At 41.8% G+C, this 23,485-nt stretch overlaps 1 protein-coding gene across 4 annotated transcripts in view; it reads left to right on the forward strand.

The window, feature by feature from the left end:
* Positions 1-21,910: 21,910 nt before the first annotated feature.
* The window catches only part of SPAST (spastin), a 52,453-nt gene continuing 50,878 nt past the window's right edge, over positions 21,911-23,485 (forward strand). For 3 of the 4 annotated variants that reach the window (XM_020882770.2, XM_020882769.2, XM_070476574.1), the window contains exon 1: positions 21,911-22,616. In XM_020882770.2, the coding sequence (XP_020738429.1) occupies positions 22,208-22,616 (409 nt within the window). In that variant the 5' untranslated portion in view covers positions 21,911-22,207. The remainder of the gene's footprint in view (positions 22,617-23,485) is intronic. The other variant, XM_020882767.2, reaches the window with a different exon arrangement.

Raw genomic sequence — 23,485 nt, forward strand, 5'->3', positions numbered from 1 at the left:
AGTGTTTTATAGTTTTCTATGTGTAGGTCTTTTGTTTCTTTAGGTAGATATACTCCTAAGTATTTTATTCTTTTTGTTGCAATCGTGAATGGTATTGTTTCCTTAATTTCTCTTTCTGTTTTCTCATTGTTAGTGTATAGGAATGCAAGAGATTTCTGTGTGTTAATTTTATATCCTGCAACTTTACTGTATTCATTGATTAGCTCTAGTAATTTTCTGGTAGAGTCTTTAGGGTTTTCTATGTAGAGGATCATGTCATCTGCAGAGAGAGTTTCACTTCTTCTTTTCCTATCTGGATTCCTTTTACTTCTTTTTCTGCCCTGATTGCTGTGGCCAAAACTTCCAAAACTATGTTGAATAGTAGTGGTGAGAGTGGGCACCCTTGTCTTGTTCCTGATTTCAGGGGAAATGCTTTCAATTTTTCACCATTGAGGGTGATGCTTGCTGTGGGTTTGTCATAAATAGCTTTTATTATGTTGAGGTATGTTCCTTCTATTCCTGCTTTCTGGAGAGTTTTAATCATAAATGGGTGTTGAATTTTGTCAAAGGCTTTTTCTGCATCTATTGAGATAATCATATGGTTTTTATCTTTCAATTTGTTAATGTGGTGTATTACATTGATTGACTTGCGGATATTAAAGAATCCTTGCATTCCTGGGATAAAGCCCACTTGATCATGATGTATGATTTTTTTAATATGTTGTTGGATTCTGTTTGCTAGAATTTTGTTAAGGATTTTTGCATCTATGTTCATCAGTGATATTGGCCTGTAGTTTTCTTTTTTTGTGGCATCTTTGTCTGGTTTTGGAATTAGGGTGATGGTGGCCTCATAGAATGAATTTGGAAGTTTACCTTCTTCTGCAATTTTCTGGAAGAGCTTGAGTAAGATAGGTGTTAGCTCTTCTCTAAATTTTTGGTAGAATTCAGCTGTGAAGCCATCTGGTCCTGGACTTTTGGTTGCTGGAAGATTTCTGATTACAGTTTCGATTTCCTTGCTTGTGATCGTTTTGTTAAGATCTTCTATTTCTTCCTGGTTCAGTTTTGGAAAGTTATACTTCTCTAAGAACTTGTCCATTTCTTCCAAGTTGTCCATTTTATTGGCATAGAGCTGCTGGTAGTAGTCTCTTATGATCCTTTGTATTTCAGTGTTGTCTGTTGTCTGTTGTGATCTCTCCATTTTCATTTCTAATTTTGTTAATTTGGTTCTTCTCCCTTTGTTTCTTAATGAGTTTTGCTAATGGTTTGTCAATTTTGTTTATTTTTTCAAAAAACCAGCTTTTAGCTTTGTTAATTTTTGCTATGATCTCTTTAGTTTCTTTTGCATTTATTTCTGCCCTAATTTTTAAGATTTCTTTCCTTCTACTAACCCTGGGGTTCTTTATTTCTTCCTCCTCTAGTTGCTTTAGGTGTAGAGTTAGGTTATTTATTTGACTTTTTTCTTGTTTCTTGAGGTAGGCCTGTAATGCTATGAATCTTCCCCTTAGCACTGCTTTTACAGTGTCCCATAGGTTTTGGGTTGTTGTGTTTTCATTTTCATTCATTTCTATGCATATTTTGATTTCTTTTTTGATTTCTTCTATGATTTGTTGTTTATTCAGAAGCGTGTTGTTTAGCCTCCATATGTTTGAATTTTTAATAATTTTTTTCCTGTAATTGAGATCTAATCTTACTGCACTGTGGTCAGAAAAGATGACTGGAATGATTTCAATCTTTTTGAATTTACCAAGACTAGATTTATGGCCCAGGATGTGATCTATTCTGGAGAAGGTTCCGTGTGCACTTGAGAAAAAGGTGAAGTTGATTGTTTTGGGGTGAAACGTCCTATAGATGTCAATTAGGTCTAGCTGGTCCATTGTGTCCGTTAAAGTTTGTGTTTCCTTGTTCATTTTCTGTTTAGTTGATCTATCCATAGTTGTGAGTGGGGTATTAAAGTCTCCTACTATTATTGTGTTACTATTAATTTCCTCTTTCATACTCGTTAGCGTTTGTCTTGCATATTGCGGTGCTCCTGTGTTGGGTGCATATATATTTATAATTGTTATATCTTCTTCTTGGATTGATCCTTTGATCATTATGTAGTGACCATCTTTGTCTCTTTTCACAGACTTAATTTGAAAGTCTATTTTATCTGATATGAGTCGAGCGACTCCTGCTTTCTTTTGGTCTCCGTTTGCGTGGAATATTTTTTTCCAGCCCTTCACTTTTAGTCTGTATGTGTCCCTTGCTTTGAGGTGAGTCTCTTGTAGACAGCATATATAGGGGTCTTGCTTTTGTATCCATTCAGCCAGCCTTTGTCTGTTGGTTGGGGCATTCAACCCATTTACATTTAAGGTAATTATTGATAGGTATGGTCCCGTTGCCATTTATTTTGTTGTTTGGGGTTCACGTTTATACCACCTTTCTGTGTTTCCTGTCTAGAGAAGATGCTTTAGTATTTGTTGAAGAGCTGGTTTGGTGGTGCTGAATTCTCTCAGCTTTTGCTTGTCTGTAAAGCTTTTGAGTTCTCCTTCATATCTGAATGAGATCCTTGCTGGATAGAGTAATCTAGCTTGTAGGTTATTCTCTTTCATTACTTTAAGTATGTCCTGCCATTCCCTTCTGGCCTGAAGGGTTTCTATTGATAGATTAGCAGTTATCCTTATGGGAATCCCTTTGTGTGTTATTTGTTGTTTCTCCCTTGCTGCTTTTAATATTTGTTCTTTGTGTTTGATCTTTGTTAATTTGATTAATATGTGTCTTGGGGTGTTTCGCCTTGGGTTTATCCTGTTTGGGACTCTCTGGGTTTCCTTGACTTGGTTGGCTATTTCCTTCCCCATTTTAGGGAAGTTTTCAGCTATTATCTCTTCGAGTATCTTCTCATGGCCTTTCTTTTTGTCTTCTTCTGGGACTCCTATGATTCGAATGTTGGGGCGTTTCACATTGTCCCAGAGGTCCCTGAGGTTGTCCTCATTTCTTTTGATTCTTTTTTCTTTTTTCCTCTCTGCTTCATTTATTTCCACCATTTTATCTTCTAACTCACTTATCCTATCTTCTGTCTCTGTTAGTCTACTCATGGTTCCCACCAGAGTGTTTTTGATCTCATTTATTTCATTATTAATTTTTAATTGACTTTTTTTTATTTCTTCTAGGTCCTTGTTAAACATTTCTTGCATCTTCTTAATCTTTGTCTCCAGGCTATTTATTTGTAACTCCATTTTGTTTTCAAGATTTTGGATCATTTTTATTATCATTATTCTAAATTCTTTTTCAGGTAGATTCCCTATTTCCTCCTCTTTTGTTTGACTTGGTGGGCTTTTTTCATGTTCCTTTAGCTGTTGGGTATTTCTCTGCCTTTTCATCTTGTTTAGATTGCTGTGTCTGGAGTGGGCTTTCTGTATTCTTGTGGTCTGAGGTTCCTTTTTATTGTGGAGGTTTCACCCAGTGGGTGGGGTTGGACAATTGGTTTGTCAAGGTTTCCTGGTTAGGGAAGCTTGTGTCAGCGTTCTGGTGCGTGGAATTGGATTTCTTCTCTCTGGAGTGCAATGGAGTGTCCAGTAATGTGTTTTGCGATGGGTCTATGTGTTAGGTGTGACTTTGGAGAGCCTGTATGTTGACACTGAGGTCTATGTTCCTGCGTTGCTAAAGAATTTGTGTGGTATGTCTTGTACTGGAGCTTATTGGCTCTTGGGTGGTGGTTGGTTTTGGTGTAGGTATGGAAGCTTTTGGATGGTCTCTTATTCCTTAATGTTCCATGTAGTCAGGAGTTTTCTGGTTTTCTCAGGATTTGGGCTTAAGTCTCCTGCCTCTGGATTTCAGTTTTATTCTTCCAATAGTCTCAAGACTTCTCCAACTATACAGCACTGATAATAAAACTTCTAGGTTAATGGTGAAAAGATTCTCCACCGTGAGAGACAACCAGAGAGGTTCACAGAGTTACATGAAGAATAGGAGAGGGAGGAAGGAGATAGAGGTGAGCAGGAGGAGAAAAAGGGGACTCAAGAGGAGAGAGACAGATCTACGCAGTTATCTGTTCCCAAAGTGTTCTCCATAGCCCAGACACCCACAGAGATTCACAGAGTTGGATTGGGAAGAGAACGGGAATGGAGGAAATAGAGGTGTTCTGAGGTAGAAAACAGAGAGTCAAAAGTGGGAGAGTATCACCACACTCCTGAATAGAAATGGGAACTGAATATTGGATTCTTAAATGACCAAAATTTATATCACATACTACTGAAAAACAAAGATTAAAAATCTAGTGTAGAGGTTAGACTCTTTGAAATACAATATTTAAAAAAAACAAAAACACACAAAAAAATTTAGAACTGTATATGAAGTTCGGTTAAAAATAGGGTTTCTCTCTCTCTCTTTTTTTTTTTGGCAAGGTTATAGTGAAATGAAAATGAAAGTTAAGGAATAATAGAGGAGTATTAGAGGGCTTTAAAAGGAAATAGGAGAGAAAAACAAGAAAAAAAAAAATTTTTTTTTCCCTAACTAAAAAAATCGTAAAAATATATGAAAATGAAAGTTGAGGAGTAATGGGGGAGTAATAGGGAATTTTAAAAGAAAATAAAAGAGAAAAAATAAAAAATTTTTAAAAAGGAGAGGAAAAAAAATTTTTTTTTAATTAAAAAAAATATATGTACATATATATCTAGGAATTTCTCTGGAGTTGTTGCGGTCAGTGTAGGTTCAGTTCAATTTCAGATAGCTCCTCTTTCCAGCTTACACTTCTCGATATCTGTAGGCCCCTTCCCGTGTAGTCGGTGTTACCTTCAGGGGATTTTAATCTATTGCACCGGTCCTTTCTGAAGCGGTTCCCTTTGTTTATTTGGCTTATGTTTGCCGTCTCTTTGGTGTCTAATTTCCGCCCTGACACAGGCGGGCGGAGGTGATCTCTTATTTAGGTTCTCTAGTTCAGTTCAGTCCTGCTACGGGGAGGGCGGGACGCTGCAGACAGATACCGCTCTGTGTGGATAGCGCTCACCGTGTTCCGGCCACACTGGGTTTGCCCCGCTCACAGGTGTCAGTGCTTTCCCCGTCTACATTGCTCAGGCTCCCGGCTGCTCTATATGGAGCGGGCCCTGCGTTGAGTGCGGTTCCAGTTTTTGGGTACTCCACAAAAGTGCAGATTCGGTTGCTCCTGCGTTTTGTGCCTTCCCCGGCCTGAGCGGTTCAGGCAGCCAGAGGCTTGGGCGCACTCTCCCGGGTGCAGCACGCCTTATCCCTCCGCGGCGAGCGGCCCAGGCAGCCAGAGGCTTGGGCGCAATCTCCCCGGGTACGGCGCGCCTTTTCCCTCCGTGGCGAGCGGCCCAGGCAGCCAGAGGCTTGGGCGCAATCTCCCCGGGTACGGCGCACTTTTTCCCTCCGCGGCCCCAGCACGCACCGCCAATCGGGTCTCAGGAAGACTTTAGCTAGAACCCGGAGGCCTGTTTGCAGTGTGGGAGGGGGTGGCTTCTCAGGGGCTGAGTTTGCCCTTTTCCCCTCCCCCCTGCCTCCTACCTCCAGCGGGGATGGGCCGGCTCTTCTCTGGAGATTCTCAGTCCCTTTGTCCCGCGAACCGCCGGCAGTGTGTTCGGGCCGGTTAATTTTGTCCCTTGCTATCCCACAGTTTAAAAAAGCTCCCTCCGATTGCTCTCAGGGTCTTTGGGCCGGTCCTTACCCTAAGCAATGCCGCCCGCTCCTCTCCATTCCACCCCGCTTGTTGCTGGCGGGTACGGGCGTCTGGGGTACTTTTCTGCTGGGAGTTGCTTTTAGGCACGTAATCTGTGGGCCTTGTTTAATTTTTCCTCCCAGTTAGATTGCCGAAAACTTCCCCCAGTCCCGCCAGTGAGAGGGTTTCCTGGTGATTGGAAACTTCCTCTATTAAGACTCCCTTCCCGGGACGGGTCTCCGTCCGTAGCCCTTTTGACTCCCTTATTATCGTTTATATTTTGTCCTACCTCCCTTCGAAGACAATGGGCTGCTTTTCTGGGCGCCTGATGTCCTCTGCTAGCGATCAGAAGTTGTTTTGTGAAATTTTCTCAGCGTTCAAATGTTCTTTCGATGAATTTGTAGGAGAGAAAGTGGTCTCTCCATCCTATTCCTCTGCCATCTTGGCTCCGGCCCCCTACAGCATCAGTCTTTACTTCCATTACCAGTCACCTCCACAACTGGGTGTTATTTTTGCTTTGGCTCCATCTCTTCATTCTTTCTAGAGTTAGTTCTACACTGATATCCAGTAGCATATTGGGCACCTACTGACCTGGAGAGCTCATCTTTCAGTGTCCTATCTTTTTGCCTTTTCATACTGTTCATGGGATCCTCAAGGCAAGAATACTGAAGTGGTTTCCCATTTGCTTCTCCAGTGGACCACATTTTGTCAGAACTCTCCACCATGACCTGTCCATCTTGAGTCAGACCTGATATGACCTGGTTGCACCAGATATAAGCTGGTGGTAGTTAATCCCACCTGAATTGCATGACAGCTATGCAGTGGGACAGGAGAGGTTTTCCCAAGGGAAAACCTTAGAATGACTAGGAAGAGGGAAGACAGGGAATGAATTTGAAGAGTTAGCCAAAAAACATTCACTATCATGTATTCAGAAAGGAGTTCATACTCATTAGAAGCTCACGACAAAAGAAATGCAATGACAAAAGATTGACACAGCAGTTATACTTCTGGGATTTTATCCCATAGAACACAAGGATACAAAGATACTATACCACAGTTTTTAGTAGGAGAAGATTGGGAATAGATTAAATTATGATATCTCAATACAGGGGATTACTGTGCAGCCATTGAAAAGAATGAATTATATCTACGGTGCTGTTGTTGTTCAATTGCTAAGTCATGTCCAACTCTTTGTGACTTTTTGGACTATTGCCTGCCAGGCTCCTCTGGCCTCCACTGTTTCCTGGGGTTTGCTCAGTTTCACATCCATTGAGTCAGTGATGCTATCTAACTGTCTTATCCTCTGTCATCCCCTTCTCCTCCTGCCCTCAATCTTTCCCAGTATCAGGGGCTTTTCCAGTGATTCGACTGTTCACATAAGGTGGCCAAAGTGTTGGAGCATCAGTGCTTCCAATGAACATCCAGGACTGATTTCCTTTAGGATTGACTGGTTTGATCTCCTTGCAGTCCAAGGGACTGTCAATAGTCTTCTCCAGGACCATAATTTAAAAGCATCGATTCTTCAGCACACAGCCTTCTTTATGGTCCAACTCTCATATCTGTATGTGACTACTGGAAAAACCATAGCTTTGACTATATGCACCTTGTTTGGCAAAGTGATGTCTGCTTTTTAATATGGTGTCTAGATTTGTCATAGCTATATACATCTATATCTATAGGTACTGGCATGTTAAAAACATTCATAACAACAACAACAAAAACATTCACGACATAATTTTATCTGAAAACACATGTTGTAGGAAATCTGTGTAGTGAGATTTTTTTTTTTGTATGTACATACTTGTATATGCATAGAAAAAAGCCTGGAGAGATATACAATAGACTATTAATAGTGGTTACCTGTGGAGAGTGAAAATGTGGAAGGTAAATAAGTCATTGCTTTCTACAAACTTTTAGTTATTTTTTTTCTACAAACTTTTATATTGTTTGAGGGTTTTTTGTTTTCTGTTTTTTACCAAAGGCATGAATTTGTTTTAAAATTAAAAGGCCAGGAACATGCTCACCCCTGCCATCTCCAATCACACTGAGGACCACCTGATGCAGAAGAGAAAGAGAATGCCCCATCACGCCTATGAATAGCAAACAGGTGAAACACCACTAATAACAGCAACAGTTCAGTCGCTCAGTCGTGTCCAATTCTTTGCAACCCTATGAACCACAGCACACCAGGCCTCCCTGTCCATCACCAACTCCCGGAGTCCACCCAAACCCATGTCCATTGAGTTGGTGAGGCCATCCAACCATCTCATCCTCAGTCGTCCCCTTCTCCTCCTGTCCTCAATCTTTCCCAGCATCAGGATCTTTCCAAATGAGTCAGCTCTTCGCATCAGGTGGCCAAAGTATTGGAGTTTCAGCTTCAAAATCAGCCCTACCAATGAATGCCCAGGACTGATCTCCTTTAGGATGGACTGATTGGATCTCCTTGCAGTCCAAGGGACTTTCAGGAGTCTTCTCCAACACTACTGGTAAAAGCATCAATTCTTCGGCGCTCAGCTTTCTTTATAGTCTAACTCTCACATCCATACATGACCACTGGAAAAACCATAACTTTGACTAGATGGACCTTTGTTGACAAAGTAACGTCTCTGCATTTTAATATGCTGTCTAGGTTGGTCATAACTTTCCTTCCAAGGAGTAAGCAACAGGGAAATACACAAATACACAAATGCACCGGCAGAAAAAAAATTAAAAGACCAGGAATTTTCCTGGTGGTTCAGTGGTTAAGACTCTGCACTTCCACTATAGACAGCACAGATGCAGTCCCTGGTATAGGAACTAAGATCCCGCATGCCACAGGGAACAAATGGAAAAAAAAAAAAGAGGCCAAAAATAATTAGATAAATTTTTTAAATTGGAAAATACGTCACTTTATTGTATGTACCACAGGCAATAACGAGGAAGAATATTTACACGAGTAATGAGTCTCATCGGTTATATGATAGCATTAAAAAAAAAACTTCCAGTTCATTCTTCCCTTTATCCTCCTATTTATGGGGCATCTGCAGGAAAGAGTTAACACAGCAGGCTTGAGACTGCTGGTTTTAGAAAGGCCTGCTTGAAAGACTGGCTTGTGTCTAGGCATTTGAGTAGTAAGCTGTTCCCTACACTGACAAACGGGGTCACAGTGGCTCAGTGGTTAAGAATCCAGCTGCCAGTGCAGGAGATGTGGGTTTGATCCCTGTGTCAAGAAGATCCTCTAGAGTAGGAAATGGCAACCCACTCCAGTATTCTTGTTTGGGAAACCCCATGGACAAAGCAGCCTGGTGGGCTACAGTCCATGGGTTTGCAAAACAGTCAGATATGACTTAGCGACTAAACAACACTGATATAAAACTTTCCCTATATGATGAGAGTGGCTCACTGAGTCTAAAATGTTTGTGCAGGCAACATGGTTTATGTTAAGCACCTGCTTTCCTTCGAAGAGTCAGGACTTTTGGTATGTGTTAGGCAGAAGATGACCACATGATCAGCAGGACTGAATTTCTGATGAGTGTACCTGATAGACAGCACTTCACACATACTGTCAGATCTCACTGCTGGTGGAATGGTGTCCCGTGTGACTCAACTGAGAGAAGGCTCTTGGAAGTTGACGTTGGGTTTCCTCCAGACTGTCCATGTGCTTTTTCCCTTGCTGATTTTGCTTTGTATCCTTCTGCTGTAATAAATCAAAGCTGCAAGTAAGACTCTATTCTGAGTTGTTCAGTGAGTGAGTGAAAGTCCCTCAGTCATGTCCAACTGAGTCATGTTGGACTGTAGCCCAACAAGCTCCTCTGTCCACGGAGTTCTCCAGGAAAGAATACTGGAGTGGGTAGCCATTCCCTTCTCCAAGGGATCTTCCTAACCCAGGAATCGAATGTAGGTCTCCTGCACTGCAGGCAGATTCTTCACCATCTGAGCCATCAGAGAAATTGAATTGTGTGAGTAATTCTAGTAAATCACTAAACCTGGGGGTAAACATGGAGATCTTCCAAGTACAGTGCCTGCCCTCATAAATTTGTATTCTAGTTCAGCTGGATCAGACATTTAAATGTCAGTATAAGATAACTAATTACAGGTGAATGCTAGCATTAATTCTGAAGGCGTTCACATGAAGTTGAGATAAATGCAAGCAGGTATCCTTGGAGCAAGTTGGACCAAAGAATAATTATTTAGGCAAAGCAGGTAGGAATGGGGCCAAGGGGACATAATTTCAACTAACATAATTTCACTGATGAAGAAATTAAATGGAGGAACTCAGGTATCCTTGCAAAAATATGTTGTAAGAATATGTGTTGGAGAAGATTTGAGAGTCCCTTAGGACTGCAAGATCAAACCAGTCAATCCTAAAGGAAATCAATCCTGAATATTAACTGGAAGGGCTGTTGCTGCAGGTGAAGCTCCAAAACTTTGGCCACCTGATGCGAAGAGCTGACTCATTAGAGAAGATCCTGATGTTGGGAAAGATTGAAGGCAGTAGGAGAAGGGGATGACAGAAAACGAGATAGTTGGATGCCATTACCAACTCAATGCACATGAGTTTGGGCAAGTTCTGGGAGATGGTGAAGGGCAGGGAAGCCTGGTGTGCTTGGGGTGGCAAAGAGTGGGACACAACTAAGCGACTGAACAACAACAAATACTAGAATATAGGAATTGAGGACTTCCCTGGTGGTCCAGCAGTTAAAGCATCTGCCTGCCAATGCAGGGAACATGGGTTCAGTCCCTGTTCTGGGAAGATTCCACATGCCTTGGGCAGCTAAGCATCTGTGCCACAACTACTGAAACCCTCGCACCACAGCTAGGCAATAGCCCCTGCTTGCTGTGACTAGAAGAAGCCTGTGCACAGCACCAAAAACCCATTGCAGCCAAAAATAAATAAGTAAATAATTTTACAAACAGTATAGGAATCAAGCTTATCTGATAAGATGAGGAGAAGAATCTCAAGGATAATGAAGAATTTCTGAAACTACAATAGAAACCACTCTGGGAAACAGACAACTTCTTTTATGTGCCATAACATTCATCCAGTGCTAACAATTCCCATTACTCTCCTTTTCACGTATGTCAGAGTAAATGCCTTGCCCGCCATAAACATAGAAATGTAACATATTTACATACCCAAGTATTTTCTTTAGAGTGATGACTGAATATACCTTCTGTAATTTAAACTGCCATTCTACCGCATTCGTTTACTATCCCAGGTTAACTGACTCTGCTCTGCCTCTAGAGCCTCACAGCTTTAAAAACTGAGCTGAGGAAATTAGGTAACAAATTATACTGTTAAACCTACTACTATTTCAAAACCATGAGCTCATCCATACTTTCCCTAGTAACAAATCCTCTGCAAACTACAGAATCTTAAACTGGTGCCTCACTTTTGTTTTGGTTTGTTTGTTTTCAAATCTTGAGCCAACATCTCCTGAGCAATAAATTTCACATAAAAATTCAGAATTCTGGTTTCTCTTTAAATGTTTTAAAACTTTGCCAACAGAGGCACACATATCTGAAAGGCAAAGAGCTGGAGCCGACCAACAGCTGTCACATCTAATAAGGGAATGCTACTCTTTAAGTTCTCAAAATATTTTTAAGAATTTATTTTTCAAAATCTTTATTATTCACATCATATATACATTTTTGAATTCCACATCCACACATGGAATTATATATATATATGTCTGACCACTGTCGCTACTTGCTATTTAAGTTTTTTAGCCATGTATTGGACTGTAAACTTGCTCTTATTCCCTACTGTGTCCTGGCACCTTACTCATCACCTGGCAGGTTGTCTGTGCTTAATATGTTTGTTGAACAAATGAATGAATAAATATTATGTCACAATGTGGAGAAATGATTAATTGTTCACAACTATGTTTTGGCAACCCACTCCAATATTCTTGCCTGGAGAATCCCATGGACAGAGGAACCTGGTAGACTACAGTCCATGGGGTCACAAAGAGTCAGACACGACTGAGCAATTTTACTTTCTTTCTTTCATGCTTTTGCTTATAAACATAGCTATAGGATAAAAATTCCCAAATTGTTTCTCTACTCTTGCCATTCCTTATCTCCAACCATGTTTAATGTTTCTCTCTTACATTTTCTGCCTTTTTCAAAATCAGTTATCTCTTCTCTTGGTTCTAGGTGCACCACTTCATTTTACTTTTTTTTTTAAATTATGAATTGAAAAGAAATCCTTAATAAGTGTCATAGGTCCCTACTTTAAATAATTCAGCATCATTCAAACTGAAGGTTGGGGAATTTCTTAGAAGAGAAGAAGATTTACAATATATATATTAAAAAAAAAACAACTATTAAGTGGTAATCTTTTTCAAAATAAATTAATGGGTTAAAGTGATAAAGTGACCAAATGTCCCGGATTAGTTCGCACAGTACTCAGGTACTCCTTTTTGTCCTGGTGAAACTGGCCCAGATTCCCTTCAAGATTAAGTATCCTGCAAGTTCTTGCCATCTGAAAATGGGGAAGTTGTCACGCTATAGAGTAAATGGCTGAGAAGGTTAGTCTCTTCTGTCCAGGACGATTATAAAGCCAGGGTAATAGCTAGGTGGGCTTCCCAGGTGGTCAGTGGTGAAGAATCTGCCTGCCAATGCAGGAGACCTGGGTTCAATCCCTGAGTCAGGAAGATTCCCTGGAGAAGCAAATGGCAATCCATTCCAGTATTCTTACCTGGAAAATCCCATGGAGAGAGGAGCCTGGTGGACTACAGCCCACGGGGTCACAAAGAGTCAGATATGACTTAGCAACTAAAGAGCATCAACAATATCCAGGCATTATTTTTCTTGAGACAAGTTTTAAAAGATGTTAATTCAGAAAATGGATTTGACTGGGATATAATTCCAAGAGGCAGAGGATGTGGACTGAGATTATTGAAAATTCAGATCCCAGTAGAGTATAAATTCTGGAATGGCATTGTACATGTAAGAGACAGAAACAAAATTTACTCAGTCTTCTTACATTGCAGGTATTATGAAGGAGGTTTTAGATGTATTCTTTTTTTTTTAGATGTATTCTTTTATTTTGTAATTTAATTCTTATTCTACCCATTTTACAGATGAGTTAAAGGACTTGATCCATATCACACAACCAATAAGTGACAGAACCAAAACACCATCCTGTCTTCCTCTCAAGCCCGTATTTTTACCAAAAAAAAAAAAAAAGGGAAAGGTATAGAAAAGTAGTCAATGTTAAGAACAACTGGATAGCAGAGATCTAGCAAGTGGGAGTCAAGGGGTCAAAAAGCCAACACCTGGAGGCTCAGGAATGAAAGATCACTCTTGTTCCAGGGGCTAGTGATATATTTATTTCAAGATTAATAAAATATAAACAGTCTATATAAAAATGTTTTTCTTTGGAGGCCTAGATTTTAAACTTAAAACCCTAAAGTAGCTTGTGTCATTAACTAATATGTGATGTTGGGCAACTAACAGGCTGTTAGGAGCCTCAAATTCCTTATTTTGAAAAATGGAGGCAATAAGGCTTAAAATAGTGGTGATTGACTACAACAGTCAAGTTAACCTGTTTAGCCTAGAATATGGGTTCAATAAATGTTAACTACTAATAGTAGTCATCATTATTACTGTTGCTGTTGTCTCCTTAAACTTAAGTATGTTACTGTACCTCGGAATGTTTTGATGACTCAGCAAAATGGCTGGGAAATGCTTTCTTAGATGAGCAATCCATCTTAAGCTCTAATCTGAAATTGAGGTAAAAGGAAATTCACCTACAATCACTGTGGTAGATTACCTGCAAAGATGGCCACAATAATTCCTTTCATCCATATATGTACACTTCTTTGCAATGTGACTTTGCTACTACTCCATTGAGATGTGGAATTTATTTTCCCAAGTCTTCCATTGAGGTTGGCCATATAACTTGCTTTGATAATAGAATGCAGCACAAATTACATTATGGAACTTTGAAATTTAGGCTTAAAGAGGATTTACATCTTCCTTTCATGCTCTGTTGGAAGCCAGACGCTATATAAAGAAGTATGGTGGGACTTCCCAGGTGGTGTAGTGAATAAGAATCTGCTTGCCAGTGCAGGGGACATGGGTTCAGTCCCTGCTCTGGGAAGATTTCACATGCTGTGGAAGCCCACAAAACTACTGAGCCCACACTCTAGGGCCTGTGAGCCGCAACTATTAAGCCTGTGTGCCTAGAGCCTGTGGTTGGCAAAAAAAGAATCCACTACAATGAGAAGTGCACTTTGAAATGAAGAGTAGCCCCCTCTCACTGCAACTACAGAAAGGCCATGAAAAGCAAGGAAAACCCAGTGTAGCCAAAAATAAAATAAATAAAAAGTTACAAAGAAAAAAAAAAAGAGATATGGAATATTCTGCTGGCGATACATGCCCCAGCCAATAGCCACCACCAGCATCTGGACATGTGAATGAATATAGCTACGCCATCCAGCCCCAGTCAAGCCTGTAGTAGATTACTGCATTCATATAAATGAACCCAGGCAAGGCCAGCAGAAGAACCACCCTGCCAAACTCAGTCCAAGTTGCTGACTTACAGAACTGTGAGTAAATAAATGGTTATCTTAAGTCAGTAAGTTTTGGAGTGGTTAATTACATAGCAACAGAAAGTGAAAGTTGCTCAGTCATGTCCGATTCTTTGTGACCCCATAGACTATACAGTCCACGGAATTCTCCAGGCAAGAATACTGGAATGGGTAATCGTTTCCTTCTCCAGGGGATCTTCCCAACCCAGGGATCAAACCCAGGTCTCCCACATTGCAGGTGGATTCTTTACCAGCTGAGCTACCAGGGAAGCCCATAGCAACAGATATCTACAGCAATTACCATATTTGAATTGTTTTTCAAAATATTAATATTTATTAAATGAGTACCATAAGCAAGACATCAGGCTAGGTGCAGAAAGTGAACCAAAATGTGTAAAGTTTGGCCACTGCCTTGAAAAGCATTTATAAACTATATCAGGAGGTAATAAAGTATTTAAATAACACAAACTATACATTAGAAGAACCACAGAGTAACATAACCATATTGTTATAAGAATTAAAAAAAAATTTCTGCTGGAAGTGGTAAGGGGAGGATTTATCAAGAAGATAACATTAGAGCCTTGAAGGATTTTGACAGTGGAAGTAGGAGGAAAATCAATTCTAAAAGAAATAAAAATGACCTGAGGATAACTGTGGTCCTGGGAAAGAGCAAAGAGTGCTCAGAAATTTGTCAGTATTTTATTTTACTTGGATTATAATATATGTATAGATGTGGGAGAACTCATTCAACAAATATCCAGCTGCAACTTCATTCCAGGCACTAGCTACTACTCTGTTACGTAACAGGTGTGGAAGTTGAACTACAGACGTGGAGGGGGCCGAGCCACTAGCACAAAAAAGGTGGCGGAACAGGGATTTGAATGCAAGAAGTCTGACTCCAGAACCACTTTACTATTGTGCCGTGTCTTGGCTAATTAAGAAGTTAGTTACTTAGCGGGGAAAAAAACAAAACTGGCACCAAACTAAATACCCTTCAACAGTTGCAGTGGACACAAATACACTAAAGCTATACAAACCAACAAGAAGGAATCTCAAATACTTAATATTTATTTATTTTTGGCTGTGCTGGGTCTTTAATGCTGTGCACGGGCATCCTCTAGTTGCGGCAAGTGGGAACAAGGCTTCCTGTGGTGCGCATTCTTCTTGTGGTGGTTTCTCTTGTTGCGGAGCACAGGCTCTAGGCACGCAGGCTTCAGTAATTGCGGTCCAAGGGCTCTAGAGCGCAGACTCAGTAGATATGGGATCTTCCTGGATCCGGGATTGAACCTGTGCCTCCTGCATTGGCAGGCGAATTCTCAGCCACTGTACCACCAGGGAAGTCCTCAAACACTTAATATTGAACAGAAAAATCAAATTAAGAAGAATACGTGCAATATGATTATATTTGTATTAAGTAAAAGCCAGGCAACTACATAACATGTTTATACATGTTAATGTTTACATGAAACTAAAATGAAAAGGAGAAAAACGATGAGTACAAAATTCAGCATACCCCCTTACCCATCACGCACTGCATGTTCCTGGGGGACCTGGTGCTAAACCATTTGCAGACAACCTGCTTCTGGGTCGAGGTTTCCTATATAGCAGAACAGCCCCTTGCTTCAATCTACTGAAAGTCAGCCCTCGACACAAGGGTTTGTAAAAAGTGAAGAGATTTTTTTTTTTTACTTTTTCTTTAGAGGAAAAGAATTCTTTTCTTTTTTAAGAAACTTTTTTTTAAACAAAATTTTTTAAAAAGAAAGAAAATAAACAAAATTCAGATAAGTTCTCTGGCATTCCAGTGGTTAAGACTCCATGCTTCCACTGCAAGGGGCACAGGTTTGATTTCTGACCAAGGAGTTAAGATCCTAAAGGCCACATGGCATTAAAAAAAACCACAAAACCCAAAATTCAGATTAGTGTCTTCCTCTGGAGGGAAGAAACGAGATTGAAATTAGGGAGGGGAATCACAGAGTGATTCAAAGAACAGGTTACATTAGTCTTTCTTAAAATAGAAGATGTTTATTTTTTCTTTAAATAATATGTATGTTATACAGTCATTTCTCTGTTCCCCAATACCAAAAGCCAGGTATGCTCAAGTCTATTACATAAAATGACATAGTATTTGTTTATTAATATAATATAATCACATTCTTGTGTTGTTGGAACAGGGTGTTTGCTATGATCAGTATGTTCTCTTGGTAAAACTCTGTTAGCCTTTGTCCTACTTCACGTTGTACTCCAAGGCCAAACTTGCCTGTTGCTCCAGGTATCTCTTGACTTCCTACTCTTGCATGCCAGCCCCCTATGAAGAAAAGGACATCTTTTTTTTTTTTTTTTTTGGTGTTAGTGCTAGAAGGTCTTGTAGGTCTTCATAGAACCATTCAACTTTAGCCTCTCCAGCGTTAGTGGTTGGGGGCATAGACTTGGATTACTGTGATATTGAATGGTTTGTTTTGGAAATGAACCGAGATCATTCTGTCATTTTTCAGACTGCAATCAAGTACTGCATTTTGGATTTTTTTGTTGACTATGATGACTACGGCTATGATTATTTCTTCTAAGGGATTCTTACCCACAATAGTAGATATAATGGTCATTTGAATTAAATTCTCCCATTCCTGTCCATTTTGCTTCATTGATTCCTAAAATGTCAGTGTTCACTCTTGCCATCTCCTGTTTGACCACTTCCAATTTACCATGATTCATAGACCTAACATTCCAGGTTCCTATGCAGAAGCATTGATGCTTTTGAACTGTGATGCTGGAGAAGACTCTTGAAAGTCCCTTGGATAGCATGGAGATCAAACCAGTCAATCCTAAAGGAAATCAACCCTGAATATTCACTGGAACAACTGATGTTGAATGTGAAGCTCCAATACTTTGGCCACCTGATGTGAAGAGCTGACTCACTGGAAAAGACCCTGATGCTGGGAAAGACTGAAGGAAGGAGGAGAAAGGGAGGACAGAGGATGAGATGGTTGGATGGCATCACCCACTCAATGGACATGAGTTTCAGCAAACTCTAGGAGATGGTGGAGGACAGGGAAGCCTGGCGATCTGCAGTCCATGGGGTTGCAAAGAGTCAGACATGACTGAATGACTGAACAACAACTCACATTCTACCATATACTTGAAATAATCTCTAGATCACTTACAACACCTAATACAATGTAATTACTATGTAAATAGTGGCAGGCCATGTGGCAAATTCAAATTTTGCTTTCTGGAGCTTTCTGGTTTTTCAAATATTTTCCACCTGCTATTGGTTGCATTTGAATGCAGAACAATGGATATATCAAATATTACATGATAAATGTATAAATCAATTTTCACACAACAACAGAATCATACCACAGGGTTCAAAAGAGAGACTTCAGGAATTGAATTAATCAGATGTGAAAGAGAGAGGGCATTTCAGAATGAGGAACTGGAAGAGAGAGGCACAGAGGCAGGAAAAGGGGTGGGGAGTAGTAAGAGGAAAACAGGGAGTCGGTCATTTTTGCAATAGCCTATATTTGTAAGAGTGTAGTGGTACACAAAAGTTAGGTAAAGATGTGGCCAGAATGTGGAGTTTCTTGGAAGCATTTGTAAACCTTTAACTGTAAATGAAGTCTTTATATCAATCAGGATTCCTTAGTTTGGGACAACAAGAAACAACTATGGCTAACCCAAGTAAAAAGAGAAAGAGAAGAGACAAAAAAAAAAAAAATAGGGTGATAGATGGAGAGAGAAAAAGAGAGACAAGGGGAAGGAGAAAGGGAGTGTGAGAAAGAGAAGAGAAAAACAGAGAAACAGATTCAACAAGTTTTGAGATAGGTTATCAGGTAAGTGACCAGCCCAGGAACCTGGTAGTTCTGAGCATCTCAATGATACGAACTGATAGAGCAGCTCTTTAGAGCACTCAGTTCTTAACTTACCTCCTATCTCAGTGTGTCTCCATGCAAGACTCCAGTTCCTAGGACAGTATGGGGAACCTGGCTCTTCCCTAGTGTTTCCCCTCTGTGACCTGGGAGGTGAGGTTCTGTGCTTGCTGCTCAGGATAATACTAGCAGCAGAGGTTGTTCTCCAAAGGAAGGGACGTCAAGCAGATTTTGAAAAACAGGGAAAAAAAAAGTCCAGTCTGGATTCCTGAGAAAGTATGGAATGACTACTATGCAAAACCTAAAAATTCCCTTATTGAAATTAATTCCTCAGATTAGACATCTAGTTAAATTCAGTTCAGTAGCTTAGTCATGTACGATTCTTTGCGACCCCACAGACTGCAGCACGCCAGGCCTCCCTGTCCATCACCAACTCCCGGAGCTTACTCAAACTCATGTCCATTGAGCCTGTGATGCCATCTAACCATCTCATCCTCTGTTGTCCTCTTCTCCTCCCACCTTCCATCTTTCCCAGCACCAGGGTCTTTTCAAATCAGTCAGTTCTCTGCATCAGGTGGCCAAAGTATTGGAATTTCAGCTTCAACATCAGTCCTTCCAATGAACATTCAGGACTAATTTCCTTTAGGATGGACTGGTTGGATGTCTTTGCTGTCCAAGTGACTCTCAAGAGTCTTCTTCAACACCACAGTTCAAAAGCATCAATTCTTCGGCGCTCAGCTTTTCTTATAGTCCAACTCTCACATCCATACATGATTACTGGAAAAACTATAGCTTTGACTAGAGGGACCTTTGTTGGCAAAGTAATGTCTCTGATTTTTAATATGCTGTCTGAAAGTGAAAGCGAAGTCACTCAGTCGTGTCTGACTCTTTGTGACTCTATGAACTGTAGCCTACTAGGCTCCTCCATCCATGGGATTTTCCAGGCAAGAGTACTGGAATGGGCTGCCATTTCCTTCTTCAGGGGATCTTCCCGACCCAGGGATCGAACCTGGGTCTCCCACATTGTAGGCAGACTTTTTACCATCTCAGCCACCAGGGAAGCCCAATATGCTGTCTAGGTTGGTCATAAATATGTACCAATTTAATTAAACTTCTCGAATCAATTATTTCATCCCAATTAACTAACATTTCCCCTTTCAGTGACCTGACGTTTTGAGCGTCCCTAGAGGAAAACAATAGAATGGGAAACACTAGATATCTCTTCAAGATAATTAGAGATACCAAGGGAACATTTCATGCAAATATGGGCTCAATAAAAGACAGAAATGGTAGGGACCTAACAGAAGCAGAAGATATTAAGAAGAGGTGGCAAGAATACACAGAAGAACTGTATAGAAAAGATCTTCATGACCCAGATAATCACGATGGTGTGATCACTCACCTAGAGCCAGACATCCTGGAATCTGAAGTCAAGTGGGCCTTAGGAAGCATCACTACAAACAAAGCTAGCAGAGGTGGTGGGATTCCAGTTGAGCCATTTCAAATCCTAAAAGAGGATGCTGTGAAAGTGGTGCACTCAATATGCCAGCAAATTTGGAAAACTTGGCAGTGGCCACGGGACTGGAAAAGGTCAGTTTTCATTCCAATCCCAAAGAAAGGAAATGCCAAAGAATGCTCAAACTACCTCACAATTGCACTCATCTCACATGCTAGTAAAGTAATGCTCAAAATTCTCCAAGCCAGGCTTCAGCAATACATGAACCATGAACTTCCAGATGTTCAAGCTGGTTTTAGAAAAGGCAGAGGAACAAGAGATCAAATTACCAACATCTGCTGGATCATTGAAAAAGCAAGAGAGTTTCAGAAAAACATCTATTTCTGCTTTATTGACTATGCCAAAGTCTTTGACTGTGTGGATAACAATAAACTGTGGAAAATTCTTCAACAGATGGGAATACCAGACCACCTGACCTGCTTCTTGAGAAACCTGTATGCAGGTCAGGAAGCAAGAGTTAGAACTGGACATGGAACAACAGACTAGTTCCAAACCGGGAAAGCAGTACATCAAGGCTGTGTATTGTCACCCTGCTTATTACTTATATGCAGAGTACATCATGAGAAATTCTGGGCTGGATGAAGCACAAGCTGAAATCAAGATTGTCGAGAGAAATATCAATAACCTCACATATGCAGATGACACCATCCTTATTGCAGAAAGTGAAAAAGAACTAAAGAGCCTCTTGAGGAAAGTGAAAGAGGAGAATGAAAAAGTTGGCTTAAAGCTCAACATTCAGAAAACTAAGATCATGGCGTCCGATCCCATCACTTCATGGCAAATAGATGGGGAAACAGTGGAAACAGTGGCTGACTTTATTTTTCTGGGTTCCAAAATCAAGCGCCCTGAAATGAAAAGCCTCCTTGGAAGGAAAGTTATGACCAATCTAGACAGCATATTACAAAGCAGAAACATTACTTTGTCAACAAAGGTCTGTCTAGTAAGGCTATGGTTTTTCCAGTGTTCATGTATGGATGTGAGAGTTGGACTATAAAGAAAGCTGAGCACTGAAGAATTGATGCTTTTGAACTGTGGTGTTGGAGAAGACTCTTGAGAGTCCCTTGGAATGCAAGGAGATCCAACCAGTCCATCCTAAAGGAGATCAGTCCTGGGTGTTCATTGGTAGGACTGATTTTTTTTTTTCATTTATTTTTATTAGTTGGGGTAGGACTGATTTTGAAGCTGAAACTCCAATACTTTGGCCACCTGAATCGAAGAGCTGACTCATTTGAAAAGACCCCTAGACACCCATCAGCAGACGAATGGGTAAGAAAGCTGTGGTACATATACACAATGGAATATTACTCAGCCATTAAAAAGAATACATTTGAATCCATTCTAATGAGGTGGATGAAACTGGAGCCCATTATACCGAGTGAAGTAAGCCAGAAAGATAAACACCAATACAGTATTCTAACACATATATATGGAATTTAGAAAGATGGGAACGATAACCCGGTACGCAAGACAGAAAAAGAGACACAGATGTACAGAACAGACTTTTGGACTCTATGGGAGAAGGCGAGGGTGGGATGATGTGAGAGAACAGCATCGAAACATGTATATTATCAAGTGTGAAACAGATCGCCAGTCCAGGTTGGATGCATGAGACAAGTGCTCCCGGCTGGTGCATTGGGATGACCCAGAGGGATGGGATGGAGAGGGAGGTGGGAGGGGAGTTCAGGATGGGGAACACATGTAAATCCATGGCTGATTCATGTCAATGTATGGCAAAAACCACTACAATATTGTAAAGTGATTAGCCTCCAACTAATAAAAATAAATGAAAAAAAAAAAAAGAAAAGAAAGAAAAGACCCTGATGCTGGGAAAGATTGAGGGCAGGAGGAGAAGGGGAGGACAGAGGCTGAGATGGTTGGATGGCATCACCGACTCAATGGAGATGGGTCTGGGTGGACTCAGGGAGTTGGTGATGGACAGGGAGGCCTGGCGTGCTGCGGTTCGGACACGACTCAGCGACTGAACTGAACTGAACAACCTCAATTTTCTCAGGTAATAATTACTAGATTGGACCCATTACTTTTGCGGTGGAACTGAGATCAACCATTCCTTGTGGAAGATTGGCAGAAAATGCTGAAATAAATATAAGAAAACGATGACATTGCAAGTCCTGCGAACTAGTCGAAGGACCCCAGGCTGCAGCTGTCCCTTCCTTGAGTTGACGGTCTAGGTGCCCTGATATCCAGCTGCCAGGGTCAGCGAAATCGATTGAGCTACGGGTCCCCAAGGGCTAAGTAGGCCGAACTGCATACTGGGAAGTGTAGTTCCGCGGGGGAACGGACGGAATGGCGAGCGGCGCACACGCGCACAAGGAGCTCAGGGCAACAAAGACGGCGACTTGCGCGCACGCGCCGGAGAAAGAGTCTGACGGGCTGCGCTTGCGCTCCCGGCCGCCGCTCTGAGCTACCGAGCGGCCGAGAGGACAGAGAGAGGGAGGGGCAGGAGCCACCGACCGGCGGAGGAGGAGAAGGGGTTGTGCTCCCGGACGTGTGAGGAGAAAGGGGCGGGGCCGGCGAGCAGCGCGCGGAGGTGCACTGCTCCTGGGATCGGGGGGCGCGCGGGGGTCTGTGGCCCTTGCCGTCCCAGTGGCCGCCGCCGTCGCTTGGCCGCCGTCGGTCTGCGGGAGGCGGGTTATGGCGGCGGCGGCAGTGGGAGCTGTGAATGAATTCTCCGGGTGGACGAGGGAAGAAGAAAGGCTCCGGCGGCCCCAGCAGCCCGGTGCCTCCCAGGCCTCCGCCCCCCTGCCTGGCCCGCTCCCGTCCCGCCCCCAAGCCGGCCCCTCCGCCCCAATCGCCGCATAAGCGGAACCTGTACTACTTCTCCTACCCGCTATTCGTAGGCTTCGCGCTGCTGCGTCTGGTCGCCTTCCACCTGGGGCTCCTCTTCGTGTGGCTCTGCCAGCGCTTCTCCCGCGCCCTCATGGCCGCCAAGAGGAGCTCCGGGGCCGCGCCGGCCTCGGCCTCGCCCCCGGCACCGGTGCCAGGCGGGGAGGCCGAGCGCGTCCGAGCGTTCCACAAACAGGCCTTCGAGTACATCTCCGTCGCCCTGCGCATCGATGAGGACGAGAAAGGTAAATGGGGAGCTGGCGGGAGGGGGCGGCGGCGCCGGGAAGAAAGCGGTGGGGTCTTCGAGGGAGGGCAACACCTGCGTCCCTTTCCTGCCGGAGCCAGCGGGCACCCCCGGAACTGATCTGCCCTGCGAGACCGCTTGCTCGGGGTTAGACCTTCATCCTTTATGAGTCTCAGTGGAAAACCTCTCCCCTTTCAGGCACCCTAGCCGCCGACTTTGTTTCAGATACTAGCCTACACCTACATTTCTGCATGACCCGAGTCCCTGTGAGATATCTAGACGTGCTGCTGACAGTTGTCCTAGAGTGACCACACAGATCCTTTCTAGCGCTGTAAACAGTGACTGGCTTGCTCTGAGCCAGGTTTCCAAAAGGTTTTGATACCGAAGAAGCTGCTCCTTGTTACAGGCTTTTAGTGAAAGCAGAGTACTGTGGTGTCAGAAAAAGAGAACAAATGGTGACTTAATTTTGAAAGGAACAGCTGCATATGATTACAGCTGAATTTGCACTATTTTTTAAGTTTCATGACAGTTATTTTTATCAGTAAATGACTTCTAAGTATTTCCAATAAAATTCTGTTAGTATAAAACTTTTGCTAATGGTTGATTTGATCTCATCTAAATGAATATTCCAAATATTCCATTCAGAATTTCTAAATTGAAATATTAAGTGAATAGGATTAGTGTATACATACTATTTTACAGTAAAATATAAAGATTTGTGTTTTCTGGATGAAAGCAAGGGTACCACATTCTTCAGAATTCTTTTAAACTAACTTTTTTTTTTTTTTTTTAGTCTTTTTATATGCCAGGCACTATTTTCTTGGCTTTGCATGTGTAACCTGTTTAATCCTCACTATTACCCTCTGAGGT

Source organism: Odocoileus virginianus, chromosome 2 (genome assembly GCF_023699985.2).
Source record: "Odocoileus virginianus isolate 20LAN1187 ecotype Illinois chromosome 2, Ovbor_1.2, whole genome shotgun sequence".
Lineage (NCBI taxonomy): Eukaryota > Metazoa > Chordata > Mammalia > Artiodactyla > Cervidae > Odocoileus > Odocoileus virginianus.